Source organism: Esox lucius, chromosome 22 (genome assembly GCF_011004845.1).
Source record: "Esox lucius isolate fEsoLuc1 chromosome 22, fEsoLuc1.pri, whole genome shotgun sequence".
NCBI lineage: Eukaryota > Metazoa > Chordata > Actinopteri > Esociformes > Esocidae > Esox > Esox lucius.
The window spans coordinates 17,790,212-17,814,717 of record NC_047590.1 but is presented as its reverse complement, the minus strand read 5'-3'; the positions used below and the strand labels follow the sequence as shown (position 1 = coordinate 17,814,717).

At 41.3% G+C, this 24,506-nt stretch overlaps 2 protein-coding genes across 7 annotated transcripts; both read right to left on the bottom strand.

Moving 5' to 3' along the window:
* Positions 1 to 127: 127 nt before the first annotated feature.
* On the bottom strand, positions 128 to 7,859 carry prkag3a (protein kinase, AMP-activated, gamma 3a non-catalytic subunit). Of its 6 annotated transcripts, none has more exons than XR_004575118.1 (13): positions 7,436 to 7,859; positions 7,224 to 7,324; positions 6,730 to 6,811; positions 6,507 to 6,565; positions 3,674 to 3,719; positions 3,509 to 3,563; positions 3,122 to 3,248; positions 2,849 to 3,014; positions 2,656 to 2,693; positions 2,384 to 2,530; positions 2,062 to 2,082; positions 1,739 to 1,930; positions 128 to 369 (listed from the first exon to the last, which is right to left on the bottom strand). XR_004575118.1 is itself a non-coding variant. In XM_034289535.1 (13 exons), exons 1-13 carry the CDS (start codon positions 7,470 to 7,472, stop codon positions 347 to 349), a joined length of 996 nt encoding a protein of 331 aa, XP_034145426.1. In that variant the 5' UTR covers positions 7,473 to 7,859; the 3' UTR covers positions 128 to 346. The 6 variants fall into 6 exon arrangements, 5 of the variants coding, with proteins under 5 accessions (XP_034145426.1, XP_034145425.1, XP_034145424.1 ...); XM_034289535.1 differs by having other exon boundaries at positions 1,837 to 1,930; XM_034289534.1 differs by lacking the exon at positions 128 to 369 and having other exon boundaries at positions 1,498 to 1,930; positions 7,436 to 7,475; positions 7,729 to 7,859.
* Positions 7,860 to 9,274: 1,415 nt separating this feature from the next.
* On the bottom strand, positions 9,275 to 19,050 carry cnppd1 (cyclin Pas1/PHO80 domain containing 1). Its single transcript, XM_013139843.4, has 8 exons — positions 18,844 to 19,050; positions 17,990 to 18,092; positions 17,791 to 17,872; positions 17,582 to 17,702; positions 16,742 to 16,870; positions 14,857 to 14,918; positions 12,974 to 13,091; positions 9,275 to 12,507 (listed from the first exon to the last, which is right to left on the bottom strand). Exons 1-8 carry the CDS (start codon positions 18,904 to 18,906, stop codon positions 11,845 to 11,847), a joined length of 1,341 nt encoding a protein of 446 aa, XP_012995297.1. The 5' UTR covers positions 18,907 to 19,050; the 3' UTR covers positions 9,275 to 11,844.
* Between the last annotated feature and the right edge of the window lie 5,456 nt (positions 19,051 to 24,506).

The window sequence follows — 24,506 nt, the reverse complement described above, 5'->3', positions numbered from 1 at the left end:
ATTAGGTAGTACCAGTCCTTGTTATAGAATATAAAATGTAAACTAACTGTTTCGTTGAAAAATTCTGTTACTATAAATAAAACAGTTAAACTATTGTTTATGAAGCAGACAAAACATACAAACCAAGTATAATGGAACAGAGCATGTTTAATACAGAAAGGAATTCAGTAGAACACAAAGTTACAAAAACCTTGATGATCAATTTGATCAAACGTAGCTGAAGACAATTGTGTTTCATGAAACTGATACAGCTTAATATTGCAGATAATGGTTCTCTACAACAGTACATTAACATTTAAAAAATGGTCTCCCGTTTTTATCCACTTGACCTTCTCTTCTAGAAATCTTACATAGACTTGCTTGAAATATCTGAAATAGAAAAAAATTTGATTATGTATGAACATGGATTGGAAGTAATGTAATCTTGTTCCCAGGCTATTTCATCCAAATTGCACTCAACGCAACAGCCTGGGGACAAGGTTAGAATAAATGAAACCAAGGCATATGATGAAGAACATTTTAAATCTCCATTAAAATATGTTACACTAACATAATAGGCTCCACACATACTCTAACCAAAGGCACAAAGTAATGGGAAATATATATTTTTAAAAAACATGGTTGGAGCAATAATCTGACCCATTTGCGTATTTTGTAAAACAGTTGCTGCATTCACAGAATAAACTAGTACACTATAGAGAACAGGTGCCTTGTGGCATGCAGCACATATCTGCATGCTGATATTAATGCAACTAAACTGATGTTTCTGCATACATTTTCCATATGGATGGCCATGGGAATCGGACCCACTACCCTGTCGTTGCAAGTGCAATGATCTACTAAGCTCTAAAGTAACATGTTCTGCTGGTGCTGTATCCATGGCAGTGCCGGTCCTAGCCTTTTGGGGGCCCTAAGCAACCGCTTATGTCGCTTATGCCTAGGGCCGGCCCTGATCCATGGACTGGTATCAGTGAACCACATAGGCTGAGAAAACTCAAAAGATTCTGGTCCAAGATTCTGGTCCAAAGCCCCATGCATCACAATCAGGGGACAATAAGTCAGGGAAAGTTGTACTATTTGTTGGTGACCATAAACCTAACCCTAACCCTAAAACAAGGAACATTTAAAAAAAAAAAAAAAAAAGTCCCGATAATGAAAAAGTTAATTTTCTGCTTAAGGTTGAAATAAAACTTTGTTTTGAGGAAAGGGTTCGAATTTGGGTAAGATGTTGCATTGGGATTAAGAGGATTAAGGGTTGGGATGGGTTTTAGGGATAGGGATGGGTTTTAGGGATAGGGGTGGGTTTTAGGGATAGGAATGGGTTTTAGGGATAGGGGGTGGGTTTTAGGGATAGGGGGTGGGTTTTAGGGATAGGGATGGGTTTTAGGGATAGGGGTGGGTTTTAGGGATAGGAATGGGTTTTAGGGATAGGGGTGGGTTTTAGGGATAGGGGTGGGTTTTTGGAATAGGGGTGGGTTTTAGGGTTTGGGATGGGATGGGTTTTAGGGATAGGGATGGATTTTTGGAATAGGGGTGGGTTTTAGGGATAGGGATGGGTTTTAGGGATAGGGAAAGTATAATCTTGAATGGGAATACAAGTTTTGGTCCCCACAAGGATAACAACACAAATGGGGTGCGTGTGGGGGGAGGGAGTTAATGGCCCCAAAAGCAGCTGTTGCAGCGTGGTAAATCCGTAAGCTTGACAGGTGGGGAGAGGGCAGAATGACAGAGGGCATACCTGGACCAGGGAGGTGGGGCTAGAGCTGGTGGAAGAGGACAGTAGGGCAAACGAGCTTGACTCCCACAGGCGCTAAAAGGCTAAAAGGGCGTCAATACCTGCCGGGGTCAACACCATGGCCTGGAGCAAGTCGGAGAGAGAGACGATCCCCAGGCATATGTCCTCTCTGTCCACCAGGACTAGCCGATGGACCTAGGGGAACAGGACGGAGAAAAAAGGGGGAGAGGGTGGAGGCAGGAAGAGGATTGACTGAGGATAGAAGTAGGATTGGGTGTGTGTTGCGAAAGCATTGGCAGTGGTTACTGTACACACCAAGGACTTACCAGGAATGAAGGAGAGTCGAGCTGAGTAAGCAACAGAGTGTTAAGACCTAGATGGTCTAATTCATCCAAACAGTAATACCAGAGATATAGGGTCAAAATTCAATTTCCTTTGCTTGCCTGGCAGAGCTAAATGTTACCGCACATTAATGTCCATGGTGTCTTTACAAACAAGTAAATTCAAGAGAAATAGAGGACCACCTTGAATCAGTGGTGCACACTGAAAACATTTATTTTTATAGGACAAATTACAGTAGTCCCTCCAGTTTTCTTACAGTTACCCAATAAATATGATCCTGAATGGAGCAGAGGGAGAGACGCTTACCTCAGCCTTGACAATTCGATCAATAGCTGTCCCCAGGGTCTCGTCTGGCAAGCACTTGATCACACCCTCAATGAAACAGCAGCGCTGCTGGATGGCCTCCTGCATGGAGATGTTCAGGTTGTTGTATGTCTTCCGAGCTGCCAGATTCTAAGAAGATCGAAAAACGTGCACATTGCAACAGCAAATATGTTTTTTTAATAGGTATTTATTTGATCGTTTATTTAGTTTTTTCGGGTGAATTCAATTTCAAAAAGCAGTTTTGAGGTACTTACAATCACGTCAAATCTGGAGTAGAGAGCTACCACCTTGCCTTGGAGATCAATGGAGTGTAATATGCACGGACATACAAGTCAAATCGGTTTTTAAGGGTACCATATAAGGATTCAAATATACAGTACTTAGATATACAAATATACAGTACTTAGATATACAAATATACAACACACATATATTTGAGTAAACCACCTTTTGTGTTCACTACGGGCAGTGCGGAGACCCTCCTTTCTACAAACAAAGACAAGGCATCGTAGAGCGAGGCTGTCTGCTGGACTGTGGCAATATTCCGGAATGTCCCAACGCCAAGATCCTGGATTGTCTTTTGCAGAAATTGGGGTTTTGGGACTGTCTCTTGCTGTGTATAGTAAAAAAAAAAAACTGTCAAGGAACATTGCTTCCTGACATTGCTTGTTCAAATGGATCCCCATATATTACAATTAACACGAACCCGAGCCATCTTACAAATATATGAAGAAACTTGAGGATTCGCTTGTGCGTGATAATGTGCAAGACATTTCCGGACACGGGATCGATGACCGGCAATCTGTGGATCTTATACCTCAGTAGCAAGTATATGGCGTCAAAGAGGCTGCAAACAGAGGAACGGTGGGCAAGCAAGACCTATGGTTTATTTGTCTTACTTTAGAGAGCACCAACAGGGTCAACATGATATGGCCTACAGAACACAACCCAGAACATTGCCTTCTCAGGTTGTGTGTTCCAAAATGTATGCACTTACTACAGTAAGGCCCTGGATAAGAGCATCTGCTAAAATCACAGACCAACTAAAGTAGAAGCACAAGCAAAGTCTGAGGACAGTTAATTTGATTGAGAGTTGGGCAGATTCACCTGGCATCTGGACTGATACTGTGAAGACAGTGGTCGGAGTATTGCAGGTACACATCTGCAGAAAGAGAGGAATAAACTGAAGGGAAAGTTGTAGGAAGACAAGTAGACACTGATCATAAAACACTACCATTGGCCTTCTCAAGCTTATTTACTTGAATGAATCACCTCGCCATGTCCCAATTTGATGTCTTTCCAGCTCATTCATTTGAACCTGTGGTGAGAGGGGTGAACAGAATGGAAGTATACTGTCAATGATATATGTGCCATTATAAACCGGGTGGTTCAAATCCTGAATGCTGATTGGCTGTTAGCTGTGATATATGAGACCTTATAATTTTTTTACTTTTTACTGTTCTGATTGCTGAGGTAAGTGGTTTATAATAACACTAAGGCACAAGGGGGTGTGGAATCTGGCCAATATATCACAATGTGATGTCATACCCGTATATGGCCAATATACCCTGACTAAGAGTTGTTCATAAGCAAGTGCCTGGACACAGAGCTTAGCCTTGGCATATTGACAATATATCAGAAAACACCAAAGAATCATTATTGCACTTATATACTGGTTACCAATGTAAAAAGTGATTAACGTCATACTCATTGCATTGGTAACTCATTTCCAATAGCAATAAGGCATATCGGGGGTTTGTGGTATATTGCCAATATACCACGGCAAAGTGCACTCTGCAATGCTTAATACTTACGCTGTTAGCCAGTATAATGGCCAAATACAACAGAACAGTGTGCCTTATTGCTTAAATTACAAATCCTAAAAACGTGTTTCTACTGAACAGGCTTAAAGGGACAGTCCACCAACATTTTAAAATGACATTGGTTTACTTACACTGTTGGAAATCTATTGCGATTTAAGCAGTTTTGTTAAACTGCTAAATCTCCAAAAGCTAACTTTAGGGTGTTTGAAAAAGCAAAAAACACTATGCTATCCTCATTATTATCAATTGCACATTTGATGGAATCAGCAACTGAAACAATAACAGTGATTGTGTAAAAAGCGTATGGATGGGGCTGTAGAAAAATAACCACAATGTGGATGGACAGACAGGCCATCCCTAATATCAACATTAGATTTTGAACCATGTTCTGGGTTTCTTATGGAGTACAACAGTGGAAATAAGATCATGAGGAACAGTTGCGCACAACATCCTAATATAATCTGCTGTGTACTGACTCATTGGGGTGACATGTTTTAGGCTAGTATACTGAGCATGGCCTGAAGAATAGCTTTTATTCAACTTATACTCAACATGCCTTTCCTTGGGATTCAAATTTCCTGTATACAGCCTATAAGAAACAACAACTGTTTAGGACCCCAGCCTCATGGGAGTCATTATGACTGAACTGCTTCGTTCGAGTTGCAATCTCATCTGGATGTACACAAAAGGCCTATTGCTCTCAAACATTGTTCACAAATCTGTCTAAATCTGTGTTAGTGAGCACTTCTCCTTTGTCGAGATAATCCATCCACCTCACAGGTATGGCATATCAAGATGCTGATTAGACAGCATGATTATTGCACAGGTGTACCTTAGGCTGGCCACAATAAAAGGCCACTCTAAAATGTGATTACTTTCTGATAAGTATTTGGTGCCAGCCTGTTATGCAGTGTTCATTGTATTAACCAACCCGTTTCTTACTTAAATGATTTAGTATTTATATTAGAAACATTTTCTACCTGCTCTCAAAATTGAAGTAAAGAACCATGAAAAGTTGAATATTCCAAACTGAATTGCAATAGTGGCAAAGGCACGTTGTCATGGTATACATGGACTTACATATTAGGGCTGTCTGTCAGTTAGCCCATTAGCATTGGATTAGTATGCATGCTTAAACCAACAACAAAGTAAAGTGTGGTTGTCATGGCCAAGTGGTTAAGGTGACGGACTAGAAATCTGTTGGGATCTTACAGCATAGGTTGGAATCCTGCTGACAATGGCTGAGATCTGTCAGCCCTGTAGAAGACATCTTAAATTAAAGCAACAGCTGATTTCGAAAGGAGCTGACACCCAATGCCAGTGTTTCTCAACCGTGCTCCTGTACGCCCCCCTATCCGGCATGTTTTTGATCTCTCCCTGCGCTAACATACCTGATGTAGCTCATGGAGGACTTGATAATGAGCTGATCATTTGAATCAGGTGTGACAGAGCAGGGAGAGATCTAAATCATGCAGGGCAGGAGGGTGCCCAGGGGCAGGGTTGAGAAACGCTGCCCTACATGCTTGTGTCCGGTTTTGCCAGGTGTTACAAACATGCTAATATAAACATTATTTGCTATTTACTCTGTTTTAGGCTAGTAAATATTTATGTTAGTAAATATTTAGCCAACAGAGTTGGATCCATATTCCATTAACTGAAATAAAAGATCCCAGACATGTGCACACAAAGCTTATTTCTCTGAGTGCGTAAATTTGTTTACATCCCTGTTAGTAAGTATTTAGCCTTTGCCAGTATAATCCATCCACCTGTTTAAACAGCATGATCATTACACAGATGCATCTTGTGCTGGGGACAATAAAAGGTAACTTTGAAATGTGCCGTTTTGTAACCAAATGCCACAGATGAATCAGGTTATAAGGGAGTGTGCATTAACCAAGCTGACTGATGGAATGTCTGCAAGAGAACTGAATGTGATTTTTTCTACTATATTCTGCCTTTGTTGACATTTTAGATAATACGTCATTGTACGTTCTTTTAAAAACGAATCTGTTTGCTTGTCGTCCACATCATGGTTTGACTGCAGTTGAGAGTAGTAACCGGCTTTAGTGGGCAAATGCTTACCTATGACCACTGGCAAATTGGAGAAATTTGATCTTCAGGGATTAATCAGAGTTTCATGTTTACCGTACAGTAACGTTTAAAAATTATTTCAGTTTACATTCACAGATTTGTACAGTATATTCTTACACATTGGGATGACTTGGACAATAAATGTGAAAAAATGCTTGAATCAGGAATTTTTGAATTTCTCCTATACGCACCAATGGGGATCTGTAGTAACGATGAAGAATGTTGATGAAATCTGTAATAGTCAGCATACCTGTGAGTATAATCCAGAAAGAGCGATTTCAGCTATCACCATGGCATCAACACGTACTAGCTGCTACTCTTCATATCACACTACCCTCTAAACCAGCCAAAGCTTGCAATAAATGAAGCTAACAACTCAAGGAAGTAGTAAAGAACACCAATTTCATTTCTTACCCACAAATCTCTGTTTTTTGCTGTCCCAAAGAGGTGCAGCCCTCAAGCCGTTTGCAACCAAAGCAAAAAAGGCTTTCTTCACCTGCAATCATAGGGAAATGATCAGTTTATATTAATCTTAGTCATTCCTATATTTCAGCGAAAAATGTATTAAAGACCTTCGTACTTCATTTTGCTCCAGGGGAAAAGGAAAACAACTGTGACTTTAGTTTCAGGAGAGAGGAACTCTGACTTGAACTCAAGCCAAAAGGGACCATGATATTTCTCATGGGAAGCAGAGGGAGATCAAATGTCTGGCTTGTATTCTGTAAAGAAACATTTTCTCAGAGTGGTTGCCTATATTTGTCTAATAAACAAAACTGTAATTTCAGTTAACCTTTTAAGAGCTTTTCTAGTATGCGCACTACTGAACACAACCCTAGGCTTTTCCTTTCTCTTATATTGTATCGCCCTGTTCCAACACTGAAGTACTTTAACGGACCGTGGACTCTTACTTGTAAAGTTGTGTCAAATATGACAAGTTTACAGCTAGTTGGAATGGCATCGTAGCAGCAGTGACTTTTCATGAACTTCATGTAGATCTCGGCGTTGGCCTCTGGAGTTAGGGGGAGGTGAAGTGTGCACAGTTAGACACACAATGATTAGACGCTTATCTCTCATTCCACAAATGCATGCGCATACATAAACTGAAGGTTACTTGAATTACCTGAATTCATCAATTCTTCACGCATCCTCCGAAACATGATCTGAACCGAAAAATAAACAAAAAACCACTAACAACCCGAACTGTTAACACTTAGATAATAGTTTCCTTTAATCACAGCAGGAACGGAAGCTTGAAGGAAAAACAACTGGGAAATAGGGGAACTAAGCTGGAAACACGAAAACACTTTACAATCCAACAGGCTTTTCATTCCAGCTCTATTGGTTTTAGTCCTGTTTCAGTGCTACACACACTACTCAAACACCAATCCGGGTTGCTCATGTTCCATGGCCTACCTGCCTGAGGCGGATGTCTTTTCTCCCTGAAACAGTTGGGCTCTACGCACCCAACAACAAATGCATTGCAGCTTCATGTGGGCTACTCTCTCATTTCACGTCACATAAACCATAGCAGTTGGGTCTATATTAGGACCAGCAGTCTGAAGTGGTATTTGGATGGCCAAGGGGATGGGGGCGGGCCCTGGAAGAGTGGTGTGCACGTTCGTGTCAGTGTGACATACTTGACATTGTTTGTGTAGAGAATTAGGTAACTGTATGCTTTGTCCTTAATGTGATTCTAAGTTGTGACCGAATTATTTACTGGGAAAGAACATGCACAGTACTAAGTGCCCCTTGATGGAATACAAAGACATACAAAACATTTTGCTAGGCATTGCAACCTTCTGCATCTTAGGAATGAAGACTTGACAAAGTGCCAACCCAGTGCACTGACAAATGATATGTTGTGATGTGGATATGCGTGGAAGTATATAGATACCAGACCTTGAGAACACACAATGGTTCCCTTTAATTATGTTTATAAAATGTTTTACTGATTTTTAAAGGACAACATGGGCTTGCAACCAAATACGTGCTAAATGTTTTAAAAATGTTTTACTGATTTTTAAAGCACAACACAGCCTTGCAACCAAATACATCAGATATGTTTTTAAAATGTTTTACTGATTTCTAAAGCACAACATCGCTGTGCAACCAAATACATCAGATATGTTTTTAGGTTATGTGCCTGGTCAGTCCTACAAAGGTCAGAATCAAAATGACTGGCAAGGCATCTTTCGCCCACTATGGTTGTGTGCTTAAGAACAGCCTACTGGAGAATCAAAGGGCCTCAGAAACTGGTGCCTTATGATGTTTTCAGCCATGCTTTTATTTTTACTAATTCTTATCACTTTAATAATTTAGAACTAGTTTGATGGATATGTTCTACTATTGTTTAAATACTTTTTTTTTTATCAATACTAATTAGTTCATTAAGTTTAATATGGTCACAGGTTTAAGTTTTAACCATGTTTCTGGTCATTAAATCGTAATTCCCATCGCAATATTTTCTATTATACCTTGAGAACAGTAGCAATAACAGGAAAAATGAGAATGTACATATGCAGTACTGTTTTTTCTATTACACCTTGAGAAGAGTAGCAATAACAGGAAAAATGAGAATGTACACATGAAGTAGTGTTTTTTTCTGGGGAGACAGGATGTTAAACTGTATATCCTCGATTCCTCATGTCTTCCTTCTGAAAACACAATGGAAGAAGACCAAAACGGAGGAAGGATGAGGGCACTGAGGAAATGAACCAAATACAATAGACTGGTATTTGAACAATGCTTTAGCCTGGTCCCAGCTATTTGTGCCATGGGAGTTGGCAAGACAGCGCAAAGATCTGGGACCACATTGCCTCACAGCACATGTAACATCAGTGCCTACGTGACTACATTTCAACTGGCCTATTGCGATATAGGATGTGCATCTGTGCCAAGATTTAAAAATGGTTAGATCTATCTTGACAACTCACATTGCATAAAATCAAAGTGGACCATGTTAACAGTGATGCAGGCTTTAATGTGAAACCAAACATTTATCCAGGTAGAGCTTTTTTCTTCACAGATTTCTACATGTTTTGTACATTGTTTACAAAATCAAGGAATATGCTTCAAATTTGAAAACAAATTGGTGAGATGCTTTAATTGGTTCAAAAGAAGACAGACATAAAGAATTTGTGACCTGGGACCACATTGCCTTATGGCTTTGTAAGAAACATGTCAAAAGTACAAAAATCCCAAATTCCCCAAAAATAACCTTGTGATTTACAGAGCATGCTTGGTGTTCAGGGAAAATAAAGACATGGGAATAATATAACTGAAACTGACATCCCCTATCAAGTAATTCTGTTGTATTAGGAACTCAAACTATTGTCCAATTTAGGGAGAGTGGAAAAGACAAATGATGTGTGGTTGATGGAGTGGCTTGACTGCAGTCAGCTCCTCTGAACCAAATGGTTTAGAAAATACTCACAAATTTTTGCTAAAGAAAAAACAGATCAATTTCTGTCAAAGTGCTATGTTGTGCTGAGCCTCATTCATATTAGGATGTTATCTTTTTCTGAAAATCACATTAGAAATGTTTTCAAAACAGTGTCCTTTGATGTTAGGCTTATATAAAAACTTTCCAACAGTGAGCTGGAGAATGACCTATTTTAGTTGCATGGCATTCTGTTACACAAACATGAAATCAGAGATAGTGACTGCATTCTATTCTGGTAAATAAATAGGAACTTGAGTGAAAGTAAAGGCAACACTAGTTGCAGCTGTTCCCTGGCGCTATCTGAGTTAAAGGTTGTGTTCAATAGTCCCAAATAGGAGGGTTGTCTAAACTTCAATAAGAAACATCTATGTTCAATTACCTTTAGCAAACATGCACCCTAATGAACACAACCTGAGAGTTGGCCAAACTGTGGTATGAATTGAATGGTAACAGTTTTTTGTTTTTTTCATAGGAATTAAAAGAAACATTCAATATCTGTTGTTCAGTGCAGCAACCAGTAGCTCGCTTTTGGCTTCCCTAGTCTAGTTATATGATTAACAAACCAAAAGGATTTTGCTGAAATCTTTCAAATAACAAATGTGGTAAATGAGGGCATAATGACCCAAGTATGGCAAAGTAAAAATGCAGGCTAGCTAGTTGACCTAGCCAAGCCAAAACAGCAACAAAGTTGGCAAGAGTGCAAAGAGATCTGTGGCCAACCTATGTGGACCCCCTTCTCAAACCTTCATTTCCACTTTCTGTGCCTCATCAGGGGGCTGCACTTCCAGAGCAGCAGTCTTGCGTTTGTTAATAAGTTATTCACCTAATCTTACCCTAATATTTCCTACTTATTTGTTATCCATTTTGTATTAACTGCCTTGTCATAAGCGAAGCTGCTGATGATCTCATCGTTCGGTTAAGCAGGAAGTTGTCGACCCAGAAGGAGCTGCTGGTGTGATGAGTCAAAGGCCCTAGCCCCCCTCCCCAAGCCCTGGGCTGTGCCTAGCCCCCCTCCCCAAGCTCTGGGCTGTGCCAAGCCCCCCTCCCCAAGCCCTGGGCTGTGCCTAGCCCCCCTCCCCAAGCTCTGGGCTGTGCCAAGCCCCCCTCCCCAAGCCCTGGGCTGTGCCTAGCCCCCCTCTCCAAGCTCTGGGCTGTGCCTAGCCCCCCTCCCCAAGCCCTGGGCTGTGCCTAGCCCCCCTCCCCAAGCCCTGGGCTGTGCCTAGCCCCCCTCTCCTAGCTCTGGGCTGTGCCTAGCCCCCCTCCCCAAGCCCTGGGCTGTGCCTAGCCCCCCTCCCCAAGCCCTGGGCTGTGCCTAGCCCCCCTCCCCAAGCCCTGGGCTGTGCCTAGCCCCCCTCTCCAAGCTCTGGGCTGTATCCTGCCAATTGTTGTCTCCCAATTTCCACCAAAGCATGATGCAACTACCACATAGTAACTTGGGACACCGACCATCCAGGAGAACGCCACTGCCTACTTCCTCAGCACCTTCCCAAAATGCTGCGTCTCACACAAAAACACGACTTAGCCAAAGTCCATCACCGAAATTCTGCAAGACCCCATTTTAAAAATGAAAGCAAAAATAAAACTAGGTAGCCCTGGCACCAGCCTGTTGAAATTATGCCACACCATGTCAAGCAAAACAAGGAGTGGAATGATTACACAAACATGTCTGGAAACAGTAGGGAAGTAACAAATTCTGTGTGTGGTGCAAATACACAATTTTTTTTTTTAAACCAAAAATATTTGTTTGCCAGGTAAACACCTTGAACCCAAAACACTTCACTTCAAAAACACCCGTCGCTATGTGGGAAAAAACGCTATAAAAGATATAAGGGTTTGAGCACAGAACTCAGTTTCCTCAAGTTCATCTTATTTACACTAACCAGCATCAAACCACTGTGCAAAGTGTGCCATTTGCTGTTTGGGGCTCTTGACTAAAATGTAGACCTTTAGTAAAAAAGGTTTTTTTCTTAAAACACAAAACTCAAACGATCCTCTCACTATCATGGATGAATAAAATCTGCTGGTTGAATTTTGGAGTACGGTGCTGTTGTCATTGGTGCAGGGCTTTGTTTGTGGGCAGTCTGAGTCTAGCTGGGCATCATGAGAGATTTGGCATTCTCAATGGGCAGCACAAACTGTGGGCAGCAGGTTCCGACGTGGAGGGGTGACATGCCAGTCAGATGTGTGTCTAAGAGGATTGGCGCGGCTCCGTAAAGGGGGGCGGGGACCATCCAGGAAGCAGGGGGGACCAGGCGCCCGGGTTCATGAAGCGCAGATGAGGTGTTCCGAGTGCCGCACAGGACGGAGCCGGGAGGCGTAACCCTTGGTGTCCCTTGACAGCCGGGAGAAAACAGGAACGTGGCGGAGCTGGCTTGTTTAGCATCAGGCTGTAGGTGTGGCTCTGTGTGACCCAAAGAGGTGAGGAGGGAGCCCCACAAACACATTACAGAGTTCGGGGACAAGGTTGGCGTGCCGGGGTTGTGGTCGTCGTTGGGGTGGAGTGTTCCGAGCCGGCGGTTGTGGCTGTCGTTGACCAGGACGCAGCGACGGGGAAGGGATTGTGCCTGGCTGAGGGTCTCTGGGGCTGGGCCTGGTGGCGGGGTAGAGAGGCTGGAGCCAGGAAGGTGGACCGGACTGACAGGGGCCAAGGGCTGGCTGCTCCTGGGGGAGTGGAGTTGCTGAATCACAGCGCTGGTGGCGATGAGGCCCGCCACACTGGTCAAATACATCAATCCCAGCACACAGGTCACCTGAAAAAATGGAAAAACATTCAGTGGGTTTATTTTTGGCTGAAATTAACCAACCAGACTTAAGGTTGGTTAATTTCAAGTAGTACGCCATTTTCAATTCACACAAAGTACAAATGGGTTTCTAAAATGAGCAGTTTTTCACTAATGAGATGTTACTTCCACTGGTGTTGCCCATTAGCCTTTAAACATGTTAAACAAACAGATTCTCTCCTTTAACATTTTACTGGTCAATTGTAAAATGTTTTTTTAGTAATAATAATTTGGTGGGTGCTTATATTTCTTATTTATATGTAAATGTGTGTATTAGTGAAGGTTTGTTTACACCTCCCAACTCCCCTTGATAGCGGAGGGCTCACTGTCCACCATTACGAACAGCTGGAGCTATTCCTGTAAAGTTCCTTGCTCAAGGGCACATCACCAGATCAGATCTGGAATTCAGATCAGCAAGCCCACCAACCCTCCTCACCTTGGCAACATGCAGGTAGACGGCCGCCAGTGCCTGCCGCCATCCCGCCTGCTCCAGCAGAACGCAGAGGTCAGTGTAGGTGAACCAGCCCCGCTTCATTCCCTGCTTCTCTGCAATGCTGGGGTCAAAACAGGCTGGGGTTAAAATGAGCACACAGAGATGGACCTCGAACAGAGGCTGGAACACAACTCAACAGTCACGTTACACACATCCAGCCCATTGTGTGAACTGGCCGTTCGAGGGGACAGCTTCAATAGCAGCCAGATGATTACGAGAACTGACAATCCATGGGGCCTACATAAACACATGTATCTATTAAATGCCGCACAGGGCATAACACCTCTTCAGTTTCTGATGGTTTGATATCAATCTTTTTTTTAGGACTATCTGGCCTAAAACACACACAAAAACACTTAAGGGCACTTCACCCTGGAGGACCTTAGTTGGTGTGTCTCATGTCTGTGAGATTTCTAGGGCAGTGAAATTTGTTTCATACAAAACTGGCCTGTAGGTTTATTTTTTGCACACCAAGAGCACATAGTACTACGTCCCTGTGTGTATTGAAGGGTAAGCGAGATCTGAAAAATCAATGCTTTTATGTTTGGTTTCATTTCGCCAAGACTCCACATTGTACCAATAATGCTACAACTCAATTTATTTGGTGAAGCGCGTTACTAATCACATTTGGACTACGGCATTATAACAAGACCAATGCGGCAAATGAGTAAGCTAATTCTATTGATTTGTGCCTTGCTTCTTGCTAAACAAACAGCTAGATAAATTAGATGATAAAATTAGATGACTATTTAGATATATGGCTGGTAATCTACTTTAAAATGTATAACTTACTCTTTTTATATATCATTAATTACTGTCATAATAACAGCTAATTATTTTAGTCTTGCTAATTGTAAAACCACAACCTGTGGAATTAACAACTGAGATCTGTCACCAGCCATCTACAATACAAAGCAAACATTTTAAAAATGGTTACTTTGTTGTTACAGCAAAAAACTGTGCTTTATAGAGCCAGATTTATTGGAGAGTTGAGAAAGCATGAATTCTTAGCTATTTCTAGTTGTAAACGTGCGTTTATATATGTTTGTGTTTTTGCCAAGTAACCACAAAGATAAAGACAGCTTTTCAAAAGCAAATGATCTATTGTAGGGTTAATTACTGGCAGTGGCACCAAGCAAACTAAACTCAAAAGAGCATTTTTCAACATTGGTTTGTAATTACTAGAACATAACACATGGGCATGATCAACACTGGTGTTTGAAATATATCTATTGTTTAATAGTGTATTTTTCGTCTTCTAAAAATCATTGTTGTCTCCGATCGCCATTTTATTGGAGAGGCGGTAATTTCATTCACTATGAATTCTGGAACTTGCTGTATTTTAAATCAGCAGATCAATAGAGGTAGTAGATTATACCGAATTCTAATTCGCTCACTCTCGATTGTGTTGAAGAAATCAATTTATCATTGATTACATTATGAATTGGTACACTAAGTATTTGTGCTAGAGTGAAATCCCCTTTTAGTAATAAAAATGAAAGGCAGAGGCGTCGCTAGGATCACAATACATTCAGGGCTTAGCCCACCCCCTGCCCGGGACAGAAAGTACAGGGTTTTGAATCTACACGCGGAAGATTACAAGCAAGCTGCCTACAAGTCTACATTGTCATAATGCGAGATCGGAATTATAGAAGAATAGATCAGGGGCTATTTCTTTATTATTATTATTTTTGGTCAATTTGAGATCCGGGTCTATTCATAAAAGAACCGGGGCTAGAGCCTCGGACGCCCAGGCCTAACGACCCCACTGATGTTAATGTAGTCAATGTTAAAGTTTATGTAGATAAATGCAATCAATCACTAACCTGGCCTCTAGTTGACTCAGTAGGCCAAAGTAGTCCACCGGCTCAGTGAAGAGGCACCAGTCCTGAAACACATTGAAAGTGAGAACAGGTCAGATAAATCCTTTACAATTGGTCCAGACACAGTTAAATATATGGTAACAAGTGGACCCATCGATCATTAAGCCAATGGGCAGGGTTTTAAACTCAACCCACGAAACTACAATTATAATATGGATTAAGAATGTGCATGACAAATATTTTGACTATCGATAATTCCTCAGCTTTTGTCGTCGAAAAGTCGACCCTCCCACTTTTCCACGACAAAGAGAGGTACTAAATGGAGAGAAAAAAAGTAAATTGTTATATGTTATGCAATACATTTTATGTTTTATTTAAAAATGCAGTTAAAAACCTCAATACCGTTTTAGTATAAACAATTAGGCTAGATATACTTTATTCTCGGGAGACACAGATTCAGAAATGCAATAACAGCAGCGAATAATTATATTTATTAGCGAATTATATACAGTCCCTTAAAACTATACTTTTGAAACGATTCAAGAACTTAACATAAATGTAAATAATCATTAGGCCATATTACTATGACTGTTTATTCTTGTTTCCAAAAATTACCACGTCCATGTGTCAGGAGTAGACGAGTAGGCTTACGTAGTATGTTGACGATCAGGCCCGCAGCCGAGAAAACCCTTTCAGCCCGTACAGATGTTGCCGGGATGCGCAAGTATACTTTCGCTATTCGTAATAATCTCCTTCACTTGATACATATTTTTTTTACTTTCGAAAATGAGAGAAACTTGTCAATAAATGTCATCCTTTTCGAATTTTTTTTTCACCCCTAATTATGGCCCCGGGTCAGTAAAAAGGCAAGTCGGGACTTAAAACTAGCAAGTCACCGTCCCGATCGGGCCGCCAAAAAATATATAGATTGTAAAATAATAATCCCATTACACACATCCTGCAATATTTCGTAATCAGGCACGCGCACAAATAACTAGCTCGCTGATCCTTCCGCGCGCAGGTGGCCAGTCAAGAATCGAGCAGCGATGGATGGTTTTGTTTTTCAAAATAACATAAAAAAAATTCTCGCGAGGCACTCAACTGAAGAAGGCAGCGAAGGATAACGATGAGCTCACAAGAAAGCGAACACTTTAACCCCAGTGCCAAAATAATTTACTTGTTTCAACTTCGATGGAACTCAGAGGCACTGGGTCGTCTGTTCCCGGGTAGAGCAGACAAATAAGGGGTATTTTTACAAAGGGACTGACAACTTTCGCAAGTAGTCCCTGACCAGCCATGGCAATAGCAAACAGCACCTGGTCTGCACGACAGCCAAGCGGGTGGCTGACAACCCGTCTTCAGGGCCCTTGGTCGTACTGATCAGGAATATAAACGGAGATGCCCATTGGGTGATTGCACGACTTGTAACAACCGCATACCTAGTAACTAAGACGGACCAGCAGTTCACCTTGTTCCCGGGGGATGAATAAGTTAGTGTTAGTTTAAAAGTCAAATGTTTTGTTGACTGTTATATTTTTATTCATTTTTATAATTAGAATGTGATGAAAGAAATATAAACAATATTTTGACTGTTTTATATATCCTGAATGCATTTCATAAAGGATTAAACGTTATACAAACAGAAGTATTTGGTTATATGTTGTAACACTGATAAATTACAACTTTTGGAAGGTAAACATTTTTTTGGGGCCAGTAAGTTTCAAACCCACTGGCCCCATCAGGCCAGTGTCAAAAAATATTAATGTTGAGCCCTGTGGATTGTCTTTTCTTACAGAAGGCAATAAGGAAATGTGGTTAAGAAATGAAAAGGTACTGCTCCCAACCCAGGCTGTGTGTTACATTGTACAGAATTCTATATATAACTTACAATGGCATTGAGGAAACTAATTTCCAGGGTGTTGACAGTCTGGACGTCCAGCTTCCCAGCTGCCCCCCATTCGTCATTGAACACCTCCTCGTCCTCCCCTTCGTCGTACAAATATTTGCTGGCAACCATCTGAAAAAGAGGCGCCGCACGATTAGGGGGTTAACCTTAGTCCATACCACTGAAAGCACACACTCAAGGAACTGAAAAGCAAAAAGAGACCAAAATTCATTACAACCTGTGCCCATAACCTTCATAACTTAGATTCTCAATTCCAGACTCACAAAAATGTTTTCCCTCAGGCCATAAAGAACATTAACACATTTTAAAGTGCCATACTTAGGCACTATTAGATTTATAACATTAAATTTTTCTTTCATATTGTCCATATACCCCTTTTCTACCCTCTTTGGAATTGCTCCTAGTTTACATTGTTATGTAAATATTTGTTCATACTTTTTGCTTTATATTTTACTTAATGCTACTGCACAGATGTTGCGTGCCATGTCATAAGAATTTCACTGCTCAGAACAACACTTATTTTGTGCATTTGTCAATAAAAATACTTTGAAGACCACCAGAGTTAATTACCAACATGGCAACAACCTCATTCTGTCAGGAAAACCTGTGGCTATCAGTCACCTGCATGGCCACTCCATCATTCTGGTGAGAGGTGTGCCGGTCCGCTAGTCTAAATAGCCTTGGCCTAACACAGCAGCAACAACTGTACCTGCACAATACCACTCTACTTCCTTAATACTTCACTACTTTCGAGCTGAGCAGCATTGGCTCCGGTCAAAAGTAGTGTATTGCAATGGGAACTACTTGCCCTTTGCGACATACCATGGATATAAGGAAGAGGTCTGAGGAGGAGATCTTCTGCAGGTATTCAGGGTTCCTGTGTCGTAGCCTTTCAATGTATACAAGGGCCAGCATCATGGCACACGGAGAGATGCAGGCCTCCCTGAAAAAACGACCAACTGTTACATAAAGACCATTTAGGCTACACAAGCACTGTGCCTTTGGCACTAAGATGCCACTTGACAACATACCTTGCGACATGAGCAGCATATTTCTTGTGCAGTTTTCGGATTGGGCTAGGAGCAGACTTCTGAAGAAATTCCACAGCAATATCTAGACATTTCAAACATAAAATATATTTTAACTTACAAATCATAACCTACGAATTAACACACGAGTCATAAACACACGAGACTGAACACCACATAACCATAACAGACACTAGCTAACCTGTAACAGGACAGGAAAGGGAATCTAGAGAGCCTTCTTGGTCCAGGCCATAGTACAATCGCTTCCGCACTCTTTCAGAGAGTTTCTGGTGCTGCGGAAGAAACTGAAAGGGGAAGAGAGAACAGTTAAACATAAGTTAGTCCTTTACACACATACATGACAACGTGGTTAACAGGTACAGTAGCTAGCTAACGTTGGTTAACTCGCTACGGTACTGTAGCTACCCAAGCAAGTCATGTCAAATTGTTTTGGAGTAGGTCATAAAACAGAGTACGTTTTATCGTGGTTGTTAGTTAGCTACAGTATATTGAATACACAAAACATGCAGCCAGCTGAACAAAAGTGTACCGTACTGTACTCCATCCAAACAAGACAACGTGCATTCAGCCAAATAAAAAAACACGCTTGAAATGTCAAGCAAGTTAAACTTCATGCAATACTAGAAATCCTCTTATAGATAGGTGGTTGTCTTAAATACAACAAACACGTCATTGCATTTAGCTATTGATGTTATCTACGCTAATGCTAGTAGCATACTGGTTAACTAGAATACTGAAATAATTAAATTAACTTGCTTGTTGTACCTACTGCTTGCTAACATTAATCCTACATTTTAGCAACATTAAGGTATTGCTAAAATTAGTTTAAAAGGGAGTATTCCTTGTGGTTTTATATTTAAAAACTAATGTATTATTAAATAGCTAGCTAACTAAGAACGCATGATGTTTGTCATCATGCTAGTTCTTTTTTGCAGCAAGTAGCTACAGTTATGTCAGCTTACGCAACTAGCTTTAGCAACTGGCTAAGCTAACGTAGGAGCGCGGACTAAGGCGCTTTAAACATCGTTAACTTACGGTAAACTCCTGAAAGTCGGAAAATTGAAACGTTCGTTCACTAAACAACTCTTCAAAATCCATGCTTTCGACCCAACATCAGCTAAAACCAAGGAGAAAACGCAAGCGTAATAACTAGCTAGCTACAAGTCTGGTCCAACCCTGTCCTACTCAGGATAGCTAGCACGGCAGTTGGCGTTGTGATGGCTGACAAGTTCTACCCACCTAGAAACCAAGAGGGAGTCAACAGTCTGAGAAGTTATGCAATGTATTTTATGAATGTTTTAAAATGTGATTTTTTTAACGTTTTCATAGAAAGCTTGTTAACATTGTATGATTTCAAAACAGAGTTCACATTATCAATATGCTTTTACTTACACTTTATTAACATAATGTAACTACAAAGAAAAATGTACTTTGTAGGCTAAATACATCCATGCATGACTAACTCCACACACATTGGAAACAGGAGAATTCCCGGTGGACCGGCCAAACTCTGGGCTGGTGGGCCACTTGCCATTTTTACTACTTATTGGTAGAAGTTGGTAGAAGTTTGAGCGACATGGGCCAACCCCCCCTTTCCCCAGGCCTGTTGGTCTATTCCAAATGGCCATATACGCAGCCCTTAGCCCCGCCCAGGCGCCAACTTTGTCTCGCTCACTCATTCACATATGACAGTGACAGCTCCAAAACTAGCCTCATTAGAAAATGGAAAAGCAGAGAAAAAACGTAACGGTGGGGCTGAAAAGTTAAGAGATTAAAGACTCAAAAGTCTTCACTCAAATGCAAATAATTGTTAAAAACGAAACGACTTTTTCGGTAGTAGTACCAGTGCCACCGAAGTGCTAGACCGGCAAAGGAAGTCGCCACAACCCGGTTCGCAGGTAAAAGAGTAGACGGAGAGGACAGCGGAGCCAAATATAGTGCCTAAATGGGTTACAAATGTAACATTTTATATCACCGTTCGAGTAAAATGCAAATACTATTGGTCAGCTACGGTTGTGTAAATGTACCCGAAAGAAAGAATTGAGGTGAAGACGTACAGTACAGTAACTGGGTGTTCAAATCGGCTAGTGGAAAAACTCAAATCGGACACTTGGTAAAGCTCTGAATGTCTACATTTCGCCGTCCTGTGGGGATTTTGTGGGAAATGGCTATTGCTTGAGTATCAGCGATTTACTGTCATGTAATTTTACTTAACTAAAATAAGCATTTTTATTTGATTCTGATTGTTTTTGCCTTGTCGTTCTAAACTAAAATTGCATTAGACATTTACAAACGTTAATTAGCACATTTTATTTCATGTCTATACAGCCATTGGTTGTAGAGAGTATACATATTGTAAAACCAATCAAGTCCTTTCCCTCTCAAATTCATATTTTGTGCGGGAAAATATGGCTACAGTGATTTGCTAGCCATGATGATCATCGACAATGTTCCTGCCACTTCGCCCCTTACTAGACAATTCATTGAATCTCATCGTGCCAACAGTCCGCGAGTAAAGCATTTGTTGTTACCATTCCTTCCCTTGATATGAAAGTTGCACCGTTGCTGTGTTTTTGTAGGTTTTCAAAATTGGGCCTTCATTAGTTAATTTATATATTATTTAATTAATATCCAGGTTGATAATAGGTCTAGTCCAGTTTCAGTGGAAGAGAGCATTGAGGTTGATGACGGGCCCAGTCCAGTTTCAGTGGAAGAGCAAGTCAGGGAAGGCCAGGATACCAGACCAATGTTTGATTATTTCAAGTGCTGAGGCATACTTTATAAGTTCCTCCAAAGCAGACTTTCAAAGTCTGCTCAGTGACAGTCAAGTGTCTGCACACAGATAAGAAGGCAGATGCTGGAACGTGTTGTAGATGTAGTGAAAGTCATTGACAAGAGGGGGTTCAATCACAGCGGGATGCAGTCTGAGGCTGCATATACATTAGAGGATGCCAGTATCTGTAATTTCTTGGAGATGATAGTACTGCTGAGAAAGTATGACGTCCGCTTGAAAGAACATCTCACTGAATGCATTGAGGAAAGCAAGAACATACATCAGTCTGGGGCAAAAGGCAGAGGTTCTCTAATCACACTCCTCTCAAAAAATACTGGCAGCACTGTCATTCACACAATTCAGAGCATTATCCAAGAGACCATTGCCAAGTGAAATTGAGCAAACTGGAATGTTCTGTCCAGGTCGACACAACTCAGGACATAACCTCTCAAGACCAGTGCTCTGTCATTGAGGTATGTGACTGACGTTGTACAAGAGGGGCTTGTGGCTGTTGTGAAATATGAGGCATCCACTGGACAGTACTCAGTCCAGTTGTTGACAGATGTCGTGCATAAACTTAAATTAGGCATTGGCAATTCTATGGCTGGAGTGTCCAATTTGCAGGGCAAATATAAGGGCTTCTCTACCCTGTTATCCTTAAAGTCACCCAATCAAGTGCAATCTGGTTTTGTCTGCCAACTGAAATTGTCTTAGCAAGTGGGTCCCTGTTTGCTCTCCCTAACGACATTGCTGTGTTACTTCAGGAATCCTTTAAAAGGATGGATATGTGGGAGAGGAGCCAGGACACGCAACACAGGTGCCTCCAATCGGAGAAACACGCTGGTGGGCTAAGGATGGCACTTTGAAGAAGGTCTTTGGGCCCTTTGGAAAACCAGACCAGGGTCTCCAGTTTGCAAATAAGAAGCTCAAAGAACAGGATGAGGACACAGAGCTGAAGGAAGTGGAAGCAACTCTGCCTCAGAAAAGGGCAAGAAAGAAGAAAATCATGTCTGGAGAGATGGCTCAAGATGAAGCTTTGACAGAGGCAAAAAGTGCCTATAAAATTAAAGTCCACAATCACATTATCCACAGGCGATTTCTGTCTCATGGCACTCTATATGCTGACCTAGCCCTTCTGGGCCCTAGAAACTTCTCCCAAATAACATCCAGAGGTCACCAAATGTCTGCTTGGATTTGATAGCTAAGCAACTGTTGACAATTTGCAGTGTGAGCTGAGGAGCCTCTCTCTACAGTGGAAAAGACTGAAAAGTTCAGGATTGGAGGAATACATGACCAGGACAGTGGAGGAGTGCCCTGATGAAAAGGAATATTAGTTGGAAATAAAGAATAAATGGTGCTCATCATGTAAGGAATGTCCACTGTGTTGTTACCAGATGTAAAGAATGTCCACTGTGTTGTTACCAGATGTAAAGAATGTCCACTGTGTTGTTACCAGATGTAAAGAATGTCCACTGTGTTGTTACCAGATGTAAAGAATGTCCGCTGTGTTGTTAATAGATGCTGAGATGGTACAACCTGCTGACTGATGCCTATCACATCCTTGGCCTTGGATACAAGTTCTTACTCAACTTCTCAGTTACCCAGGTAGCTTGTGAGCAAAGTTTCTCTACCTTAAATTATGTCAAGAGCAGACTTGAGAGCATTCTCTCAAGAACACCTAGAGGCCTTCATGCTGATGGATACTGACATGGTGATCCATTGAATTGCAGAGAAAAGCGAGCTGTTGAAAAAATTGCTCCTCCATTATTTTATTCCAACATTTTTAATGTCTCTTTCCTGTTTGTAATATTGCTGTCCATTAGTACTTTGTCAGAGGGAAGCCAGCCAGCTAGACAGTTCTATGTCTGAGTGAGTATTATGGATATTCTCTTTTTTACTTTAGGCTTCAGGTACTGTGATGTACTTCAGCCATGACTCATGATGGCTTGTGCTGGTCTCTTACAGGTTACGTTCTATGTTTGGAGAGGTGTTCAAATTTTTTTTTTTTAAATGTGTACTCCCATGTCTTAAAGCCAAGCAGCTCACCCTGACTAGCACTTAGACTGTTTTATGTCTGTGAGGATTGTGGATATTTTAACATCTATTTTTTTACTCTAGGCTTCATGCGATGTGAGAGTTGAATCATGCCAAATTGAATGTGTGTTCTGTAGAAGTGTTCTAACAATATGCAGCGTTTGTCTTCTGCAGCCTTTTTAAAGTAGTACTGCGGTAGTGATCAATGGTTGTGATGCTGCTGGGTGGTTGTATTAGAGGCTGGTTTTGTTTATGTGCATGCATTAGCAGGGTGACCGTGGTGGAATATACGGGGGCTGGTTCTGGTGGACCGGCCTGGATCATGGTCCAGGGCCATTTCTTACTCCCAGTCCGTCCATGATTGGGAAGGAACGAGGGCAATGACCAGACTAAAAACCAATCACGCCCCAAAATACTCCACTATATCAGTGATGTTGGTACGTTTTGAATTGTCAAACCCATGGTGGAAAACTATTTCATAGCGTAACCATTTACTCCCCCTTGACCTTTCCATATCTACCATCGCAAATGCTCAGTGCATTCTGGATTCATCTTATCATACAACACACTTATATCTTTTCCATATTTCTGGTCTGTTGTGCATTATATGGATGCGAAGTGTCACAGTCACCTTCCCTTGATTAATGCCTACTGTTTTCAATTCAACCCCAAACCTGTACAGGCGATTCGAATGTTATCATTGGATTGAATGGGCGTTATCAGTGGTTATCAGCCTCATAGATATGGGTCAGAATGGGCCTGCTAGCCTACTGGTAGGCTCAGAAGGCTGTTATCATCCATTCACATGGTTAATTTAGTATTTAGATAATTTAGTATTGACAAAATGATCATAGTTTAAAGGCTCTCATTTAATGGTCTTACCTGTAGACCTACTCTAACCCTAACCCATTTTAATGGTCTTACCTGTAGCAGCGACCTGAATTAGTCTGGGATTGGATCTGGAGTCATCTTGTGTATTTATCCGTGATTAACCATGTGAATGGATGATAACAGCCTTCTGAGCTTACCAGTAGGCGTAGCAGGCCCCTTCTGACCCATATCTATGAGGCTGATAACCACTGATAACGCCCATTCAATCCAATTATAACATTCGAACCGGGTGACCTGTAAGAAAATACACTTCATATTGTAGATTCCTCAATTCAGCCACCCTACTACTACAAAAGATACATAATGATTCTGTCTTCTGTATACCCTACCTACCTTGTCATCCTCTGCATACCCACCTTAACACATTAAGAAGGAAAAACATTCCACAAATGTTCTTTTAAACAGGCACACCAGTTCACTGAAAAGCGTACCAGGTGACTACCTCATGAAGCTGGTTGAGAGAATGCCAAGTGCGCAAAACTGTCATCAAGGCAAAGGGTGGTTGCTTTGAAGAATCTTAATATGTACATGTATTTTGATTTGTTTAACACTTTTTCGGTTACTACATGATTGCATATGTAATGATAATGTCAATTCAGACAATTCCTTTGTAACAACTTTTGGCAACGAAATAGTCTTGATATTACTAATCAATCTAGAAAAATACTGCAAATGTGTTTGTGAGGGGGAGAGAGAGGGTGTTGCTGACACTGATCGGTAGAGGGTGCATCTAGCGATAATATGCCTGTTTGCTCCTTGGGGTTTAAGGCTGGATGTTTTTTAAAAGCACTTTGTGACAAAAGGGTTATAAATACATTTGATTGAAAATTTGATTGCAGACCTGGCGCAGTTAACAACAAAACTCTCTACAGAGTCAGGTCAAGAGCTCTCTGTTGTAGGTTGAGCTCAGGTCTATATACATTCAGTACAGCCCACTGTGTTCCCCTCCTATGCATGGTTAGTCTACATGTCTCTCCAGCTTTCTGTGAACTTCGGCTTA